At 37.6% G+C, this 21,170-nt stretch overlaps 2 protein-coding genes and 3 long non-coding RNA genes across 5 annotated transcripts; all 5 read right to left on the bottom strand.

The window, feature by feature from the left end:
• LOC120295359 lies at window positions 1-939 on the bottom strand. Its single transcript, XR_005552713.1, has 4 exons — window positions 895-939; window positions 533-758; window positions 108-173; window positions 1-16 (listed from the first exon to the last, which is right to left on the bottom strand). It is a non-coding gene; the product is annotated as an uncharacterized LOC120295359 (long non-coding RNA).
• Window positions 940-1,092: 153 nt separating this feature from the next.
• Window positions 1,093-1,479, bottom strand: LOC120295360. The gene is made up of 3 exons (XR_005552714.1): window positions 1,402-1,479; window positions 1,289-1,326; window positions 1,093-1,174 (listed from the first exon to the last, which is right to left on the bottom strand). It is a non-coding gene; the product is annotated as an uncharacterized LOC120295360 (long non-coding RNA).
• Window positions 1,480-1,486: 7 nt separating this feature from the next.
• Window positions 1,487-1,954, bottom strand: LOC120286118. Its single transcript, XR_005552715.1, has 3 exons — window positions 1,928-1,954; window positions 1,679-1,801; window positions 1,487-1,506 (listed from the first exon to the last, which is right to left on the bottom strand). It is a non-coding gene; the product is annotated as an uncharacterized LOC120286118 (long non-coding RNA).
• Window positions 1,955-13,250: 11,296 nt separating this feature from the next.
• Window positions 13,251-13,838, bottom strand: LOC104455123 (receptor-like protein 47). Its single transcript, XM_039317558.1, has 2 exons — window positions 13,476-13,838; window positions 13,251-13,316 (listed from the first exon to the last, which is right to left on the bottom strand). The coding sequence occupies exons 1-2, from the start codon at window positions 13,836-13,838 to the stop codon at window positions 13,251-13,253; spliced, it is 429 nt and encodes a 142-aa protein (XP_039173492.1).
• A 1,081-nt stretch (window positions 13,839-14,919) lies between these two features.
• Window positions 14,920-16,377, bottom strand: LOC120295937 (receptor-like protein EIX2). Its single transcript, XM_039317557.1, has one exon. The coding sequence runs from the start codon at window positions 16,375-16,377 to the stop codon at window positions 14,920-14,922; it is 1,458 nt and encodes a 485-aa protein (XP_039173491.1).
• Between the last annotated feature and the right edge of the window lie 4,793 nt (window positions 16,378-21,170).

Below are 21,170 nucleotides of genomic sequence, written 5' to 3'. Positions count from 1 at the left end.
GACCTGCCACACTCGCCTATTACATGTAAGATAAGCAAATGCCCAATCAAATAACTGGAAGCTCGACATTTCTGTAGCAAAGAAAAGCAACAAATTTAACACTTTACCGGTGCTGCGTGGATTGCTTCCCGAACTGCTTCGTTGTTTAACCATGCAGTTGCGAAATCATCATTCTGCAAACTCACAACTGAGAACATTATGATACGTAATGGATACTGATAACGACTTATCTCGAGGAGAGAACGAGCACTGCTTTTGGGTCTCTCGCCCAATGTAAATTTGGACTCACATTATAGTAACAGATATATCGGTCTTTTGTTAACAAATGTTTAATGCAAATCTCCATCTTCTATCTTAAACGTAACTAATCAAGCACAGCAACAGCGATTGAAGGTTCTAGTTTTCTCAGAAAGCACTAAAATGTCACCATGCTTACATTTACAATGCCCTGGAATTTGATTTTCAACCTCCAGATGAGATTGGAAAAGCAATAGAAAATTAATCGTGCATACTAAAAGCTCGAATTACTCACAAAGCATGGGATGTGAAACGCGTTTGCCGACTGGGGACTCGATGTAACCATGTTGTCCTTTCCTAATAGCCAAAGAGGTGAATCGTAACTGAACATTCTTTCTCTTGTGTAGAGGCTTCTCAATCACCCCCAAATGATGGTGGCCAAGAGGCAGACTCGTGACCTTGTTGCCTGGGTAGCGGTAGCATGGCTCAAGAATGTCGTAGCTATTCAAATCTGTCACAGCCTAGAAAGTAGAGGAAAAAATGTCAATTTATAGGCCGTATCCTACTCAAATCTATTTGAGGATAGTATCGGTTCTATTGCTATTAAAGAAGCTCATACACATGTCCCAAATTAATGTGAAAGGGACAACGTCGCACCGCGTAAGCCTTGAGAATATTCTGTCGGCATCGGTCATTTGGGGGTCATAAAATTTCCCTTTACATGTAGCCTGACAATCCTGCAGAATCAATTGTAAAGCTTCTGCTAAACATACTCATGGGACCTCTTGAGAGCACAAAATCCACTCATTAGTGCTAGCTTCCCTGTTTAACTGACCTCAAAAATGTCGCTTGAGATCAGCGCCATACCAAAGAAGAAAGGCACATGACCATTGCCATCGTATTCATCATCTGCAATCCCATTTCCAATGAGGTAACCCTGCAGTAAGGTACATTTGTTCATATTTAAAAAGTTCAGTCAGTCAAAGCCATCCTCATGGAATTGGGTGTTGCCCAAGTCATTCAGCAGAGGATGGGAAGAGGAGATGGATACCTTGAAATTGATCAGAGGCTTTTCACCTTTCTTAATTCCTGAAAGAAAAATTCAATTGCAATTACTGACAAAACTAGACAGATGAACCTGGAATTTTGTTGAGTACACCGTACCTTTTACTACATTGGAGGCAAGAGTTGGCACATAAACTCCAGCATATGACTCTCCTGATATGTAGAATGGATTTGAAAAAGGTACTCTGGATAGAGCTCGAACCACTGAATCCAAAACAAATGATTCAGCGGCTTTACATATTAAGATTAAGAGGAGTGCCTTCAATACAATGGCTTATTAGCAGCTGCTCTACTGCTATCCTACTTATTCCTTTCCTGTAAATTGACCGGCCGACTTAAACCTAACACATTCAGATTAGTGCAGGTGCGTTGTTACCTTGAGAAGAAAGGCATGCGTGTCAGAGGCGGTTTGAAGGTCTCCTGTCGCATAATTGCGTGGATCGTTAGAGTATGATAAACCCACTCCACATGGTGAATCCAAATAGATAATGTTGGAGACCTGAAAATTGAGCAAGAGCACTTCCTTATAGACCTCAGGAAACAATGAGTTACAAATTATTCTACGACAACATGAAATCCAGTAAGTGAATGGAGAAGTTCACAAAACAGAAACGATTTTACTGACCTTAGACCAGCTGAAGGGATTGAGCTGGAAGTATGGGCAAGCTTCCGTTTTGACTTTCCTCCTTGAAAATTAAATGGTCCTGCATGTAGGTACGGCCATGAAAATAGGACCTGCAACATGGGACTGCAAACATCATCATATGGTTTGGTGCTTAATTCGAATACCATGTTCGAAAAACAAAACCATCGAAGCTGGAGCAACCGGGTCCTCCGTTAAGCCACAGTACTACAGGGTCCTTGCTAGGATTCCTTTCAGACGCAATGAAATAGTAGAACAAATTCTTCTTTCCAGGGTTTCCCGGTATAGCGACGTACCTGCAAATAACGAACTCAGAATTCTCTTAGACAATTAAACGAGGCTGAGATCGAAATGACAGTAAGGACAAAGGTGGATTTTGTACCCTGCATAATGACTAGAGGGTAAAGAGCCATGAAAGCCTGGTACGTGGTAATGAGGGATTCATCAGGAGCTGCTCCAACAGCTAAAACAGTCAAAACCAAGCCTAGTGTTACACCATAAGTGAACCTGAAGACCGTCATAATTCAAGCGAGATAATCAGACTACAGCGGTGCAATGTATTGTTGCTAAATAATATAGACGAGACAGGCTGGCAAGGAGTTGATAACGTATACAATGTCATCTGTGCTTTGGAGGCGAGCAGAAGAGAAATGACGATAACACAAGGACATCCGTTACAGTACATTGATAAGATTGATAATACTATTGGTAAACCATCGGAAGATTAGATTAGAGTATGATTTGATTCTGCTATTGAAATATTAGATTAGAATGGTAGATATGATTTGATTTCGGTCAATCTGTCAAATTAGATATTCGGAATATAGAATAGAAATCTAGTTGTCTTCTTAATATAAATAGCATTATGTATTGTAGAATAATAGTGTGTATTATGGCTTTCAGTGAAGAACATTTTTCTCCTAGGAAATTTATCTTTGAATCGTTGTTTTCTTGAATCCTCCTATATTCTTCGTACATAAGACATGTAGAAAAATTGGATGGTGAAAGAGACAAACCAGAAGAGACATACAAATGCTTTTGCAATCATCGACTAAAGAAATCCAATGTTGTGGACGATATGAACCGATGAAAACAAGAAGAGAAGATACAAGACCCAAAAGAGAAGAGAGAAGAGACAAATATAAGAGTGGTTGGAGATGCTCTGTGCAATCATTGGCATTACTTCCAGAGGATTAATTCAAGGTGGGAATGCCTGAGTTGCATTCTATCCCCTGACATTTGAAGAAAATTGATGTGAGACCTCAAGTTTGACCAACTGCATTAGGTGTAAACAAACCGAAGCGACTTGAGCTTTAATCACCGAACACTCGAAATGTGATCAATTCAAATCTTATCAAGTTTGCACGGGCGAACATCAAATGCAGATCGCTCGGTCTTCTTAACACTTCGCTTAACACAAGAACGTCATAAGTCTAATCCTTGCAGGCTAGCTTTTTGACAATATATTTGTCAGTCCATTCGACATCAGCTCATTCCTTAAGGATAAGTAACGTCTGTGGTGATTTCGAAACTAGATTTAACAAGAACCTAAGCCCTTAATGTTGGATAACCAAGCTGAATCGAATTAAGCTCTATCCAATCAAGCCCGTCACGCAATAAAGCTAGCTTGAGAATTCAAGCTCATTCGAGTTCCAGCAATAGATTGAGTAAAGCCTAACTTCGCTCGATGGACACCAGCAGTTTATGATAAGGATTTCTAGGATCCACCTTCCGCTCCAGATAACTCTTATTTTTAAGTTTCCAGATGAAAATTAAGGATTGTTCATTAAGGTCAATACGTGCATTGAAAAGAAGGAGATGTTGAAGAATGCTAAGTACGTTTCTATTCAGCTTCTTGATATTTTTTCCATCGAAATTTAAATTATGATTTAAATTTTAGAAAGAAAATCATAAAAAATTTATATTAAAATTTAAATGTGAATGTTTACATTTTATGAAAATTTTGAGTGTTTAATATTAAAAGAGAAAAGTCAACCTATAGAGACCCTAAATTATCGAGAAAGATAAAAAATAATAATTTAACCTGAGCAAGAGAGAGGGAAAGAGGAGGAAATCGATAAATTATTTAAAAGATAAATGTAATGAAATTCTAAAACTTGTTAAAATGCAATCAAGTCCTAGAACTTTCATAAAGTGCAATCAAGTCCTAACACTTATCACGAAAGTATAATCGAATTTAAAACTTTAAAAAAGCGCAATCAACAAAAAGAACTTAATTGAATTAATTTAACAAGTTTTAGGATTTAATTGTTTTTTTTTTTTTTAATTTTCGGATTTGATTGCACTTCCGCAACAAGTATTAAAATTTAATTGCACTTTTTAAAAGTTTTAAGACTCAAGTGTACTTTCGTAATAAATTTTAAAATTTCCAATATACTTATCCAATTATCTAACTTTTAACATTATCGAGTTTAACATACGTGAAATAACATTGACCATCCAATTGTGGGAGGCTTGACCCGGCCCACCCCTCTTCGGGTCCACCCGATAAATCTTCAGGTGGCAATGATCCTGGAAACATACACATGCGTCCAGAGGATCTAATCCTCAAGAAATGAGAGCCGTTAGATCATCTTCTTCTAATCATAGCCATTCACTCCAATTCGGGGCCACTATTGGCCACTATAGTTATGACCAAAAAAAAAAAAAAACGTCACCATAGCTCCAAAAAAAGACATAAAGGTCTTTTTATTTAAATGTCTCAAAAAAGGCATGAATTTTCGCTTGAGGAATAAAAACGATCACCATTATATCAAACGGACCTCACATGACATTTGTTGTGACTAATCGTATCGATATGGCGACCCGCTAGCCAACATGTTGCTTTTATTATTAAAAAGATAGATAAATTCAATATTTTCAAAATCGAAAGAAAACATTTTTTTTCTTTTTTGGCCAAGAATATCAAAAGGCCAAGTAGAACTTTGGGCCACGATCGCCCCTCTCCCCGCTTGCATCTCTCCAGGCCCGCTGCCTTCGCGGCCATTGTCAGGCTCGGGTCTGAAGTCAACGGCAGTCACCGCCTCAAATCTGCTCTAAATCGAGGTCCGGCGACCTCAGGTCCATGCCGAATCAGGTCAAGGACATCTACGTTTAGTGTGGAAGGTTTTTCATTTTTAAGAAGAAAATCTCACCATTTGAATGACTAGTGAAACAGCATACTCGTGTTAAAAGACAAAAGGCAAAAGTTTTATATATGAAAAGGAAGGAAAACTTTGCAAAATAAATTCGCTTTAGGAAATTGATTCATATGGTTATTGCATTACATGATAATCTGAAAAGTTACATTTTTTTAATATTATTAGAGGAAAATAGCGCAGGTGTTTTTTACGAAAAAAAAAAAAAAAAAAAGCAGAGATATCATAATTTTCATATAATGCTCACTTGAATGCCAAAACATTTTTTTCCGTTCACTTGACTATTACAATTTCTAAAAATTGATCACTTGAATATCATCAGTGATTTACCTCGCCAGAAAAATCCGGGCATGAACGCCAATTTCAAATTTCATATATCGATTTATGCCATCTCTCATATATTTCAAATTCCAAATTTAAATATTTTAAACTCTGCAATAACCTTCCAAAAGTATGTCAGAAGATCTTCAAATAACGTTCTTTTACATATGTATATATGTATACATTGTTTGCATTTTTTTTCTTGTTGTCAATTGCTATGCATGGTGTATTCCTCTCAATGTCGTGTATTCAAATATTTTTTTAAAGGATGGTTTTAGCAAGAACTCAGCATCGCATGGTGTCCACTCCATTCTCTCAGAGCCCAACTTGCAATTCGAGCATAACGAGCTTAGTTCAACCAATATCATCATCGTACGGGAGGTGAGGGGTTCAAAATCCCCACCTTCTCGAGGGATGGGGTGGGGACGAGTAAGTTTCGGGACTGGATTTCGAGCTCTCACACTGGCCTGCAAGAGGCGGGGCAAAGTCCGAGAGTGAGTGTAGCATAAAAATAGAGTAGGACTGAAAAAATATCATCATCGTACGTCTAAATTATCAATCAAAGTCAGCAAAATGCCCTCTCTATTCCACATCGTTGGTCTTTTGGGGACTTGGATTTATTGACCCCAAAAAAATCTGCACCACATTCAAATGTATCATTTTGAGCTGGAGCTTATAAGTCAACTGGCTTGGGCTCCACTAAACCCTGTCTCAATAACACTTAGCATGCAATCAAGAGTGACACGTCACACCTTACTTGATTCACCCTCTAAATCCTTGTTTATTTTTTAGTAGTGCGCTCCATACCCCCTATTTGTCCCAATCTAAGTGGGTTTGATTTGAAGTGGTCAAGGCTATATGTTTTTCTGATATATTCTATCTTTCTTGTATCCTTTTGATACATTCTTTTGAAATGAAATGCTATACACTTTACATATTTTACTTGCATACGATTAATGCTAATGCTAAAATTATTTTCACGTGTATAAGCATTTGAAATTTTTTTAAGAGATTTTATGACATTATACTTTACCTTTTAAAGTTGGACTAGACAATTATTTTTGGGGACAATGTAATTTTCCTCTTAGCCAAGTTACTCTTTCTTCTTCTCCTCAAGTTTCCATTTCACATGTAATTTAAGAAAAAACTGATAAAATTAACTGATACATTTATTAATAGCCATGGCCATACAGAGTCATACCTATTAAAAAAATCCAAGCATATACGTATGAATATATATTTAAATTAATCAGTTGAGAGATAGAAAAAATTCTAAGATGGGAACTATTTAGGAAAGAAATTTAAATGGTTGTCTGAAGAGAGAAATTTGCATTTAATTTTGGAAATTAAAATATTTGTGGGATAAGCTAGTAGTTAATTGACTCTATAACGGTTTTCACAATTTTGTTATAACACGTTATCATAAAATGTACTAACAATAAACATGGGCTTTGAAAGAATTCTAGGAAACTTTGTTAAAATAGGACATGCCATGGGATTGACTTATCATCATTCTCATAGTATAATTTATTTAAAACTTTATTATCTTAAATCTTCTTACATGAATGATCACTTATTTCATATTTTGAAGAGAATATTGTATTTTAGTATTTATATACGTTATAAGTGAAGAATCTCATTTATATGATGTCCAAAGGTAAAGTCCCGCATCTTTCCCTAGTTGCTCGACATAAAAATGACGGATTTTGAGATTACAACGATTGGCCTTTACTGCTTTCTCATTATTTCGAAAAGGCTACTTAGAATGGACGTTGGGTTTGAGTTGTCTCATTAAACATTTTAACTTTTATTAAATTTGAATTAATCCAGCGGTTGTGTCCATTGAGAGGCCATCTCATTAGACTTGCTTGTTCATGTATAGTTAATCCAATATTAAGATAACATTCTACATTAAAACTATCGATCCAACCAAATGTTTTAGCCTTTTGGGGAATTCCAAACATATGCCGAGAAGGATAATGATTTGACATATTTGGACGTGACATAAGAAGTGACCCTTTTCGTATTGCACACCCCATTATCTTTTTATGGATGTTTATGTCATTATAAGATTATGCTTACAATTATGATTCTCTCGATTAGTGTAAAATCTCGGGTTACACTTCACGGCATAACCAACAGATATTGCACCGAACACCAAGAGTGTCGCAAGCCCAAATTTGATCTGCTGCGGAATGAGGATGAGACAAAGTAAACCATCTATTACCCAAGTCCAATCGTATTAGTCCAACTAGCCCAAGACATCATGTGCCTAGGGCTTATAGTTTGTTCGACACCGACGGTCCTTACGCTAGGGGTGTAAACGGGTCGGGTCTTGATGTTACCCGACCCAACCCGAAACATACGGGTCACATGCGTGACCCGACCCGAAACACATTAAACTCGCATAGGAAATTCGGGTCGGGTCGGGTTTCCGGGTTGTCACTTTTTTTTTTCTTTTTTTTTTTTTTTCGGGTGAAAGTCGAATGGGGGCATTCATCTTCATTGTTGTTCGTGACTTATCGCAACTTGTTATACGTTATTAAACATTCCAAGCCTCGGCTTGGCTCTTTATTTTTTAGCATTGGATTGATTTTTGTCTCTTTTTTCTTTTGGCGGGCCTCAAGTGAATGTATCTTCTACAAATGAGCACAAGCATATGCATGTGGGGAAAAGAAAGAAGTTAAAATGGGGTCAGACAGAAGTAAATGTTTAAGAAATACATTCATACAATTGGAAAAGAAGATGCTAGAGAATCGGAAATAAGAAAAGCTGCACTTCTTGCCAATGCCCACGAATTCATAAGGTATGGTGAGCTCGGTAAATATGCTGAAAAGGGTTTACTTTCTAGAGTAAAATATGCAATCTTCTCCTTTCTTCAGAATCTGCTAGGATGATTAAAAACTTGATAGGCAACAAGCTATTATTCAACTAGGAAGATTTTATGACTTTGTATCATTGACAAGAATAGATGTTCCTTTTGGCTAATATAGCAACAGATAGAGGTTCCTCTTGTGGCGGTGCCTACTGCCTACTACTCTCTGATCAAATTACAGAGTAGCAGCTCCCAATATCGCTAAAAGTAGAACACAGACAGAATGATATCTTGGATCACATCTTGTTCTTCTAAAAGATGAGCCTCATAGTAGGACTATGCAAGTTTTAAGAAGGCAAACAAAATTCACTCTGTTTGCAAAGACCGGGGAATCCGAACAACCCGAAGAACTCAATGTAATGAAGGATAAGGACTACATATCATAAGAACCAAACACCATGATTCATTCAAATCTTCATTCAACAAAACCATCCCAAAACAATGATTTTTTTCCCTCTTCCATTAAATATATCATTTCTAATCCAAACGCTAACCAGCACTCATTTCTAATGCAAACAATAATCAGCACGCCTTATCCAGAATACCAGAAAATTAATCTCATTCTCAGCCTTCCTCACACAAGGGAGAGTCCAACTCAGCCCTTAGTCACAAAATCAAAGCTAAAGCAACAACAAAAGTCCCCACTCGGGCCAAAAGCAACAACCCCTAAATTCTTACCCACCCCGAGACTTTAGTTTGACATCCTTGTCCTTCTTCCGGTGTTCTTAGCAACGATCATTGAGAGTCACATTAGCACCCACCACTATTACCTTATACCTCTTGTCTTCCAAACCATGATCTTGAACTCACCGTTTGCAGCGGGCCAAATCCACCCTAAAGACCAAAGACTCGTTCTTGGCCACATGGGATCTTCAAGTGAAAAGATAACCTTTTTGTCCAAAGCTTCCAATAATGTTAAAGACTTTTTAGCAGCATCCATATTCCAACACTTTGAGTACATACCGATCAATGCGTTTGCTACCTCTAAATCTGAAAAATAATCCAAATTTAAGAACATGGCGGTGAATCATTTCTCACCCATCCTATCGAGACCTAAAGTTCCACAAACACCAAGTATTGAAATTGATGCAATTTCATCAAGAATTATGCTCCCTTCTACTTTACAACGGCAAAATAGTGATATTGCCTCATCCGGCAGCCCATTACGTGCATACCCACATATCATAGAAGTACAAATAATAGAGCTATCCCACTCAAAAGGCCATCGTTTGAACATTTTTCCAGCAGCCACCATCCCCCACAATGAGTGCACATATTAAGCAAAGCGCTTCCACACATATGAAGAGACCAAAAGATCCACAGGAAAACAAATATACGTTACTCTATTCTCCAGAACTTGTCAATCCATAATTGAGAATCTCACAGCAACTGCTTAGGCCCCGGAATCGAGGCTAATATGAGATATTGAAACAACGAAGCTTGATAAAGGCGAAAGACATTGCCTGCCAACCTTCTTCCTCTTCTACCGCCCATTCACACTCCAACCAACCATTCATTTTAACAGTTTTGCTCGAACAAGAAAGACCCATCAATCAATTTTAAAGAACTTTACCTCCTGTTCATGATGTTGTTCAAAGCACACACGCTCAAATAGTCGCTTCAGCTAACTTTTAACTTGAACCCAAAGAATTTCATAGACAAATAAATGCATCGAACAAGCAATTTCCTTAATACAAGAATCTAAAAATTCAAGCGCACAGTAAACACAATCGCCGAATCAAATCGCCACGCAACGAAGAGCAATGACAATCATCAACAATCGCCCAAGCGGAAAGTGGCGACTTTTGCGAAACGCAAAATTCCCGATCTCCACGGCCAATGTTGAGCGCCATCGAGCAGAAATTCGGGACGGCATTTGACGAGCGACGAGAGGGGGAAGGCGCGTGGATCCGAGGGGGCTCCTCACCTGCCGGGACTTGGAAACGAGGCGAGAAGCGAGCGCCATGATCGCCGAGCGAACCTGGGCCCAAGCCGTCGACGATGGTCGGCCGCATGCGGTGGCAAAGGTTTCGGCGTTGGCGAGGCGGAGGCGAGGGTGGCGACGGCGACGGCGAGGCGGAGGCGCGTTGATCGAGGGCGGCAGCGGACTCCACGAGAAGGCGCACTCGTCGGAGAAGAAGGCGGACCCGACGAGGTATGTGCTTTCAGCCTTTAGTGCTTGAGGTGTGTTCGACTGTTCGTGTTTGGGGCTAAAGCCTTAAGCATTTGTGTTTTTGGGTTTTGCGTGTTTGGACTTTAGAAAACTTGTTTCGGGTCGAACAATGTTCAAACCTGACACAACCCGAAACACATTTGTTTTGCTTGTTTTATATTTGTTACCCGAACACTACCCGAACACGAAACATGTATTATACATGTTTCGTGTTCGAAATCGGGCCGGTCGGGTCGAGCCTTTTGACACCCCCTACCTTACGCAACCAAATAAAAATATAATTTACATTTGATTTATCTACTTGAGTTTTAATTCATGTCTCATATGGTTTCTAAGGATGATGGAGAATTATATGGGTCCGGAATTCATTTTTGGAAAATGGGGTTTCTTGATGATGCTTTAATACTGAATTTGCATATGTGTCAGTATTAAATAATAATTTAGCTTAAGAATCAAACTGCATCTCTCCCTCTCTCTCTCTCTCTCTCTCTCTCTCTCCAACGCAAAAAGATTGAAGTTTCAGTGGGCTTTAGACGACGTTAGCATGGCCCACTTGGACCTGCTTCCTGTGGCAACTGGGGGTGAGGCCCACGATACCCCATTTGTGCATGTAATAAAACAGAGTGATAATTCATCCTCAACGTTTAGATATTAGCTTTATTTACTTAAACCTGATAGACTTGATTCAGACGTATTATGCAAAATAGTTTTGCGCAATATCACTTATTGCATTCCCCAGTTCATGGCCATGCATACAATGCGAGTTGATAGGTTCATACTCATTTTAAGCCAATTGTGTCACTCGATTTTCAATCCAATGTCTCATGGTTGACTTTTTTACAAGCTGAACATTTGACTTTCAGCAACTCTCCCTCTCGAAGCATTCCGAGTTCAAACTATAAAAAATGAAATATCAAGTGTGGTGAATACTTCACAAGTGAACCAAAACTTGACTGTGAGATATATCTCTTCCATTTCTTTTTTGACGCATTATTCGAGGGTATAGAGTCTTAACTTGGGCGTGATTGATCAAATAATAGTATAACATCAATCTTATGAGAAAGGTGAATTCTATGTCAAAATATGATCACATATGTAGCGAGTGTGGGATTTTTTAGGGTAATGCCTCAAGGAGGCAGTCATGCTGATTGCCTCTTTCCATCCTTTTATTACTAAGTTTTAAAAAAAAAAATAACACATGCCTATCATGCGGACATAAATTTTTTTCATTTATTATGCAACTCTATACGTTAGTCTAGATCTAGTTCTACTTTTATAAAGGACCTACACATCCGAGAGGGTGGTCGAACCTCGTTATCGAATTTTGGTTTTTCTTTTTCTTTTTATAAGGTACTTACTTGGTGCCACTTCTCCTAAAAACTAAGTTATGTCAACATTTTTAGTCCAAAAAAAAAAACTGAACGGAGCTTTCAACCAAAAAAAAAAACTAGACGGAGCTTATGAAATGCTTACTGTTTAAAATAAACTCTCATATCTAAGGTCTTTCAATGGACGGACTACAAAAGCGGCGACAGATAGCTGAGTGAGGCGTAAAAGAAGGAGAAATGGAGGAAGGGAGAGAGGTTTTCTAATGATTTTATATACTTGAGTGTAATGTCACCCAAAATTTTAAAAAAGAGCCAGCAATCGGACGCCGCACCCGATCAGGGATAGCTGAAAAACAACACCGCAAGCTAATTTTGATCCTTGCGAAACCATACTCCAATGGTAATCTTTCCTGCTTTTCTTCGCAAAAATACAAACAATTAAAGCCTAAATCGAAAGTAGCTCTGCACGCTTGGATCTGCGACTCATTCCAATGTAAGCAGACCAAAATATTTCCCAAGAGAAAGTTCGAAAGACGCATACCAAAGCACTTTCCTCTTCATTTGCTTCTGTCAGCAGGCCTGTATTCTTCAACTCGTCGAGATGACGCGGTCAAAGACTGCGAACTGAAATTTTTAAAAACTTTTTAAATATGTCCATTACGATTATTATGCCAACTTGAATTTTAGGCACTTTGGAGGACGTTCTTAATTTTTTTGGCACTTAAGTAATCGATTAAAAGTTATGATACTTAAATAAAGTTTTTTAGAAACCATTGCACATGAGTGGTTGAAAAAAAATTTATGATATTCAAATAAGCGTCATATGAAAGTATTGACACTTGTGGTATCTTTTATCTAAACCAAAATGTATGGAGCACATTCACATGCATCACTTTTGACTGACTTGTTTGTTAATTTCAAATTGCTCGAGCTCCACCAAGCCCGAGTCCTGAGATCACTTCATCAGAAAGCCAGGTTCAACTTCAATTTATTTTGCATGTGCGTCCACGACATTTGTGAAATTTCATATGCCATTCCTAATTATAACTTAAATTAAGAAACATCTAAACAAACTGGGGAAGTTAGGATCCTAGTAAACTTGAGCTCGAGTTGGTGCGTGATTATTGATGATGCCTTTTATTTCTTGATGGCTTTGTGAAAAGATGGGTGAGTTGCTCGAAGAAACTATTGTATTACTCTCATTTAGCTACCAAATCAAGTGTAATTTACAACGACGGTGCATCATGTGCAGTGCAGTCAATGCGCTCCCAGACCTCAAATGGAGTTCATCAAATAAATAGAGTATATATCTTCCACAGTGATTCCTTCCAACTTGGACCAAGCAACTTAACATATTCATTCTTCCACATACTAGAGAAGGTCAAAAGAGGAAAACGTTAATTTAAATACTAAAAACACGTTCTGTTTATTACTTGAAATGGAAGCTCTCCTATCCATCTGATAACACAAAGCACTTCTTCAAAGTCGGGCAAGTTTCTCCACCTCTCTTACTCTTCTGGTACACATGCACAATATAATCATTAATGGTTTTAACCAAGATAAGATGCAAGAAATTGGTTTGCAAGAAAAGGGCCAAGCTTACCTGCTAAACAAGCTCCTATCTGCGTCGTTGAATTGTTCTTTTGAACCAAAGCATGGTGATCATTGTTGTCACCGAGAATTCCTTGATAGCCCTGTCCATCGCTCGAAAGTAAGAGACCCTCCAAGATCGCTTGAAATGCAAGATGCTACAAAATCCCAGAAATCCCACTGTGAAACCAGGTCCTAATCCTGCATAAAACCAATTATGGATATCCAAATTGCCTCCGCTAGGCCTATCTCCACTTGAATTATCACCGTTGTGCCCATCCCTGCTGGGTGGCTCATCTCCAGGACATATCTTCGAAAGAGGAGCTCCACATAGTCCATTGTTGCCACGATAAACAGATTCATCATCCACAGTACGTAGATGGTTGCCGGATGGAATACGGCCAGAGAGTTTGTTGAAGGACAGATTCAGATGACTAAGGAAGTCCATGTTGGATATGCTTGAGGGATGATGCCTGACAGTTTGTTTCTGGAAAGATCAAGAGATTCCAACTGTTTTAGGTCACCGATGTTTGAGGGTATGTGACCACTTAAATTATTCTGAGATAGATTCAAATTTTGAAGTTCGACAAGCCTAGTAAACTCTTCTGGTAACTGCCCATCCAACATGTTTACAGAAAGGTCGATTGAGAAGAAGTATGAAATCACATCACCATATATTTGGCTGGTTCCCTTTGTGTTAACCAAAACATTGAGACCGAAAATATATGACCAGTCCTCAAAATAAAGGGTGCTATCAACCATGGACAAGAATCCGTCAATACAATTGGGAATGGGTCCAGAAATGTTATTCTGTGCTAGGCTCAAGACTCGGAGATAGTGAAGTTGGCAAAATTGCGGAGGAATGCCTCCAACAAAATGATTTTTCTCTAAATTAATCATTGCCAATGATTGAGAATGTTCCCCAAATGGAGGTAACCTACCCGTGAATTCATTGTGGCTGAGGTCAAAAAAAGTCATTTGTTGTAGATTCGACAAACAATTTGGGATTACTCCACTAAATCCATTCCTATATAGGCTAAGAACTTGTAATTGCTGAAGATGGCACAAGGATTTCGAAATCTGACCATTCAACTTGTTATCCCCAAATACAAAAGTCTTCACCTTTTGATGCTCTCCAACATCGAGGAAGTCTCCCAGACAGTTGGTTTTTTGAGAGATTAATTTCAGTCAGGTCATTCAACTTACACAATGAACTTGATATACCACCGGTGAGATTATTACCCCAAAGTCTCAGTACTATTAACCGTGGCATCTTGTCTCCGATGTCTTGGGGAACTTGGCCATTAAGCATGTTGCTTGAGATATCCAAATGTGTAATATTAGTGGAAATGTTGTAGAGCCAATCAGGAATGTCATCTGAGATGCTCACATTTGACATCATCAAACTGGTAATGTTTCTTTGTGTTTGAAGCCATTTTGGAAATTCAGGTCCCACTTTACAATCTGACAAATCTATCTCATGAACTTGGAATGGCGGAATTCAGGTAGAGCTCACATTTAATATGAGCTCATTGGAAGAAATGTCTAAGCCGGTCAAGTTTGAGATTTTCAAAGTGAAGTTCGCTTAAAACTCCATATAAAAAATTATTGTGGACTTGGAGCTCCTTCAGATTCGATAGTTGCCCAATACTTTCTGGAATAATCCCACTCAATTTGTTATCATTCAGATGCAACTCTCTTAGAGATGATAGCTCCCCCAAATTGGAAGGAATAGAACCAGAAATCGAGTTCAATGAAAGATCGAGGAACTCTAGTTCTTTGAAATCTCCGAATTGATTGGGGAGGTCACCACTAAATTTATTGCCAGCAACATCAAAGATCTTCCACTTACTCCGGACACAACCGTGAGGACCATCTGAGATGACGGAGATACTCCCGTTGAAGTAGTTACTGCTTAATTGTACCACTTGCAATTTGCAAAGATTGCTCATGTTTTTTGGAAATTCACCATGTAGCGAATCTAAAGACACGTCAAAGAAGGCAAGCCTTTGATTATTCTCAACGATTGCTGTGGGAAAAGGACCTTTGATATGAAAGTTGTCAGACAGATCAATATGTTCTAACTTGCTCAAGTTAAAGATCCATGGAGGAATAAAACTTAAATTATTGGACTCGATAGTGAGGAATCTAAGAGAGGTGAAATTGGCTTGCAAAGAGCTAGAAATATCTTGCAATTGGCAATTGCTCAATCTTAAAGATTGCAAAGATGAAAGCATGTTAATGGAACCAAACCAATCTTTGGCACTCGAAAGGCCAACACCAGACATGTGCAAGTATGTCAAGGAAGATAACTTTGACATCCAATCAAGATCGTTCGAGGTTAAGTAACCTAGAACAAAGTCATTACTAAGATCCAAGTACTGTAATTTGGAAAGGTTATTGAGCTGCCTAGGAATATCTCCGTTGAAGCCTGCATATGAGAGGTTGAGATACTCTAATTTTTGAAGAGAAGCAAAGAACATTGGGATTTTATGGGTTGAAAAGTTGTTGATGCTAAGATCCAGGTGCTTCAAATACTTCAGTTCTGTTAAAGAATGAACTATGTTACCTCCCAACCTGCACTTATATGAAGGGTCAAGCATATCAATCTCTTCAATACATGGATTATGAAGATCGAGCTTGAGGACATGGCCTGTCTTCTCGTTACATTCAACTCCTTCCCACTTGCAACATTCCTCACCAGTCCATGATGACAAGCGTTTCCAAGGATCAGTGAGACCATGCTTGAACTTTAGAAGAGCTTCCCTCTCCACACCAATACAACTTACATTTGTCGAAGCAATGGAATGACTGAATTCGACAATTTGAGTGACAAAGATTGCCAACAAGAAGGTAGACACAAGGCCACCGCAAGACGCCATAGGTTCTTCAGGATCTAAGAACAAGTATTGCTTGGTCTTTGATTCACCAAGAAAAGAGTCACTACAATATATTGTTGGGGTCATTTCCTGATCACTGTCAATCATGACTCGATAGAGGATGACTCTTAACTTTCCAAGTCAATGACTTCAAGACCCGCCACACGGTCGTAGAGGATGACTCTTAACTTTCCAAGTCAATGACTTCCAAGACCCGCCACACGGTCGTAGAGGATGACTCTTAACTTTCCAAGTCAATGACAAGTCAATGACTTCCAAGACCCGCCACACGGTCCACCCATCAAAATCAATCCAAAACGGTAACATCTTTAATCTTTGTAAAAGGTTGAAGGAGGCCGACAAACAAAAGCGAAGAGCTTCCCTTTTTCACCAATACAACTTACATTGGTTGAAGCGATGGAATGACCAAATTCAATTACTTGAATGACAAATATTGCTAATAAGAAGATAATCACAATGCTGTCGCAAGACGTCATAGGTTCTTTAGGATCTAAGAACAGGTATTGCTTGGTCTTTGATTCACCAAGAAAAGAGTCACTATAATATATTATTGGGGTCATTTTTTATCACTGTCAATCATGACTTGCTAGAGGATGACTCATTTTTCCAAGGCAATGACTTTCAAGACCCACCGGTCCACCTATCAAAATCAATCCAAAACTTGTATCATCTTGAATCTTTGTAATAAGGTTAAAGGAGGACGACAAACAAAAGCGAAGAAAGAGGGACGCTAATGGCACTGTGTACCTCTAAAACTGGCTATTGTTAATGTATGATCTCCAGAAATTAGTTATTGCAGGTGTCAACCATCCACCGCACCCTATTTTATCACAAAATGACCAGTATTATGAAATAGTAACTTTCATTTTTTTCTAATAGAAAAAGGTAACCCTCCTTTCATTTAAGCAACATCTAGATTAGTGACCTATAGTGTAATAAAAATGGAGATATATCCAAAAAAAATCCTAATCCTATTGTATAAATACCAATTTAGTCATAAATTTGTCAATTTGGCTAATGTAGTTAAACCTTTTAATGAATTCCTAATATAGTCCATCCAGCTAATTTAGGTCGGAAATCACTTATGTGGCAGCTCAGTTAGCACCAACCATCTTACATGGTAAAGCCAGCAGTTGATGTAGGAAGGTAATTTGAACGCCATAGTTTTGCAAAATTTTTAAATTTTTCTTTCTTTGTCTTGTTCTTTTTTTTTTTCTTTTTCTCTTTACTTTCCTGTTGAACACTTGTATTCGTCTCCTTCAAGGTGGAGGAGACAATGAACGCCAAATCGTCCTGAAGTTATATTTTTCCTTGAGACAATATAATCTTCATTGTCTCCCCGAATCACATCCATTGCTCTACCAATGTCAAGCCCGACGACGTCTCGCTCGACGGCTGGGACTTCCTTGAGACTTACGCCAAGATCCGTGATGACGGCAAGCTTCATGTCACTGTGGAGAATGCAACGCATGGAGGCAGTCCCTTGGCTCCAGCTCCTTCCCCAGGTTAATCTCGAGGTCATCAAACTTCACAAGTGCTAAGATTTACACCATGAGCTCGTCTCAAAACACATTCTGGAAGCACACTGGCCGAAGGTGAGGGTTGCCGGCCATCACCAACATGCTAACGACCCTCAATCGGTCCTTGCCGGCAGAGGGAAGAAGATAAATATTAGAGAAGGAAAGAGTAGGGGAAAAAAAGAGAAAAAAAAAAAGAAAGAAAATGAGAAAATAAGTTCAAAACTACGTCATTTCATCTAAGATGGTTCATATCAGATGCCGGTTGTGCCACTTACCAATTGGATCGCCACATCAACGATTTCCATCCTAAATTGAGCGGATGGACTTCTTTGAAAATTTGTAAAAAGGTTTTGGATTACATTGACAAATTAAAAAATTAAAACTAAACTGAAATCCATGTAATAGGTTTATAAATTTTTGGGTTATTTGTCCTTAAAAATACAAAGGAGAAACCTATGAGGGCTTTTAGATCGGTGGTTCTTTGTGCTTGTTTTTAAAGGTTGTACATTTTAAAGAAGAAAATCTCTCCATTTGAATATCCCGTGAAATAGCACAATCGTGTGAAAGAAAAGGCAAAAGTTTTTTAAATGAAAAGGAAGGAAAATCTTTGCAAAATTAAAACGTTTTAGGAAATTGATTCAAATGTTTATAGCATTACATGCCAATTTGAAAATTTTATCTCTCCATTTGAATAACCAGTGAAATTGCACACTCAGTTTCTTTATTTAAAAAAAAAAAAAAAAGAAACAAGCAAAAGTATTTTATATGAAAAGGAAGGAAAATCTATGCAAAAAATTAAATCGTTTTAGGAAATCAATCAAATGGTTATAGCATTACATGCAATTTGAATGTTACGTTCTTGTTCATTATTTTTTTCTGTAAAATCTGTTCCGGATGCCAAATATCAATGATTTTATTGTTCTCGAATGTATCCTGATTTTTTGGCCAAATTACATGGGAAATCGATAGCTAAATGGCGCCAGGTGGTCGGCGAAGTCAATAGCTTGGCAAGTGGAGTACTGGGTATCAAAAAAAAAAAAAAACTCTTACATTTTTCATGTACTAGGTCTCATATATGCTATTTGGTCTAGATAACTAATCTCATATCTACAATCAATTTTCCGCAATTATATGGCAATGAGAGGCTTTTTACATGGGCAAGTGTCAAAAAATTATTGGTGAAAAAAAAAAAATGACCGGTGACTTTTTTCTTAGATAACATGTTGCTATTTATTAATAAAATATATAAATGACCAATTCTTTTACAATTTGCAAATTATCGGTTTTTGTTCTAACTAATTAACTTTTATATGCATGATTTAATAAAAGTTTCGAGTATATTAACTCTTCTATGAAACTTTCGACCTAAATTAAAGCAATTTACCAACTTTTGTCAAATTGAATTGCCAACTTGTTTGGAATTACCAACTTCCATTTGAGACCATGCTTGAACATAAGAAGAGCTACCCTCTCTGCACCAATATGGCTTACATTGGTCAAAGCTTTGGAATGACAAAACTCAATTACTCGAATGACAAAGATTGCCCATAAGAGGATAGACACAAAGCCAACGTAAGACGCCATAGATTCTTCAGGACTTGAGAACAAGTATTGCTTTAATCATGTGGATAATGGTCTTGATTCACCAAGGAAAGAGTGACTATAAATTGTTTTTCAGGTCATTTTCTGATCACCGGCCATAATGACTTCTTAATGTACGACTCCAATTTTCAAAGTCATGCCTTCGGAGACCAGTCAAACGGTCAACCCATCAAAGCCAACCCAAAACGTATGACATCCTTATTCTGTAATAACGATCAAAGGAGGACAACCAAAAGAGAGAGAGAGAGAGAGAGAGAGAGAGGAAAGAGATGATGCTTACAACCCTATTTACCTCTTAAGACTGGCAATTGTCAGTGTATATAAATTTGTCATTTTCAGACAAAAATGAAGTTGGAAGCTCAATTCAGAGAAAAGCAATGGCATGAACAAACAAAAATTAAAAACATAGATGATAAGTGGTTGACATTTAATGCAAGGAGTTATTTGCATACAGAAGTCGGTGTCCGGTCGAAGCAACCTAGTTGGTAGTTGCCATAGTCGCCATGTATCGTGGATCAAGCGGTTGCCACCAAAACTGGAGAGTTTTAAACAAAGTGTCTCAGAAAGGGTTCAACTCTCTTCAAGAACATTAAGAGGCTTAGGCGTTGGAAGAAAACAAAGCCCCCGAGAGTTTATCCATTCAATTTCCTCGTGCTTTCGCTTCTTGGTACATTTTAACTTCTATATTTTCCTTTTAATATAGTTTCATTTCAATATCCTTTAAATTTTTTTTCCGATTTTGCATTTCATTGCACTTAGATTAGTAAATTCATCACTCCACCCATGTCTCGTTCGCACGCTTTGTGCTTGGTTGTGCAACCACAAAGTGATCTTGATCGCTTTCCAATCATCAGAAGCTCCGATTATCTTAGACTTACGTCAATCTTTGTCAACATCATTTTGGCATACCCAGGCATATATATTTTCATTGCAATTATATAGCAGTGAGAGGATTTTTTTACATTGGCACGTGTCAAAAAATTATTGGTGAAAAAAAAATGATTGTTGACTTTTTTTCTTAAAAAGGAAAATCTTTGCAAAATTAAATTGTTTTAGGAAATTGATTCAAATGGTTAGAGCATTACATGCCAATTTGAAAATGTTATCTCTCCATTTGAATAACCATTGAAATTGCACACTCGGTTTTTTATTTTTTATTTTAAAAAGCAAAAGTATTTTCTATGAAAAGGAAGGAAAATCTATGCAAAAAACTAAATTGTTTTAGGAAATCGAATCAAATGGTTATAGCATTACATGCAATCTGAATGTTACTTTTTTTTTATTATTTTTTCTGTAAAACTTTTCCGGATGCCAAATATCAACGATGATTTGTTCTCGAATGTATCCTGATTTTTTGGCCAAATTACATTGGAAGAAACTCTTAGATTATTCTTGTACTGGGTCTCATATATGTCATTTGGACTAAATAACTAATCTCATATCTATAATCAATTTTCTGCAATTATATGGCAATGAGAGGCTTTTTTACATTGGCAAGTGTCAAAAATTATTGGTGAAATTGACAAAAAGCCAATACCTTTACCAAAATATATATATATATATATATATATATATATATTGGTGAAAAAAAAAAAATGACCGGTGACTTTTTTTCCTAGATAACGTGTTGCTATTTATTAAAAAAATCTATAAAATGACCAATTCTTTTACAATTTGCAAATTATCGGTTTTTGTTCTAACTAATCAAATTTTATATGCATGATTTAATAAAAGTTTCGAGTATATTAACTCTTATAT

The sequence above is a fragment of the Eucalyptus grandis genome, chromosome 7 (assembly GCF_016545825.1).
Source record: "Eucalyptus grandis isolate ANBG69807.140 chromosome 7, ASM1654582v1, whole genome shotgun sequence".
Classification (NCBI taxonomy): Eukaryota; Viridiplantae; Streptophyta; class Magnoliopsida; order Myrtales; family Myrtaceae; genus Eucalyptus; species Eucalyptus grandis.
The sequence above is the reverse complement of the archived record's forward strand: the minus strand, read 5'-3'. Positions and strand labels throughout refer to the sequence as shown.

Coding starts and splice junctions, on each gene's coding strand:
- LOC104455123 (XM_039317558.1), bottom strand. CDS start 13,838: ATGGACTTCCTTAGTCATCTGAATCTGTCCTTCAACAAACTCTCTGGC. Junction 13,317..13,475: donor GGGCTATCAAGGAATTCTCG/GTGACAACAATG, acceptor CATGTGTACCAG/AAGAGTAAGAGAGGTGGAGA.
- LOC120295937 (XM_039317557.1), bottom strand. CDS start 16,377: ATGATTGACAGTGATCAGGAAATGACCCCAACAATATATTGTAGTGAC.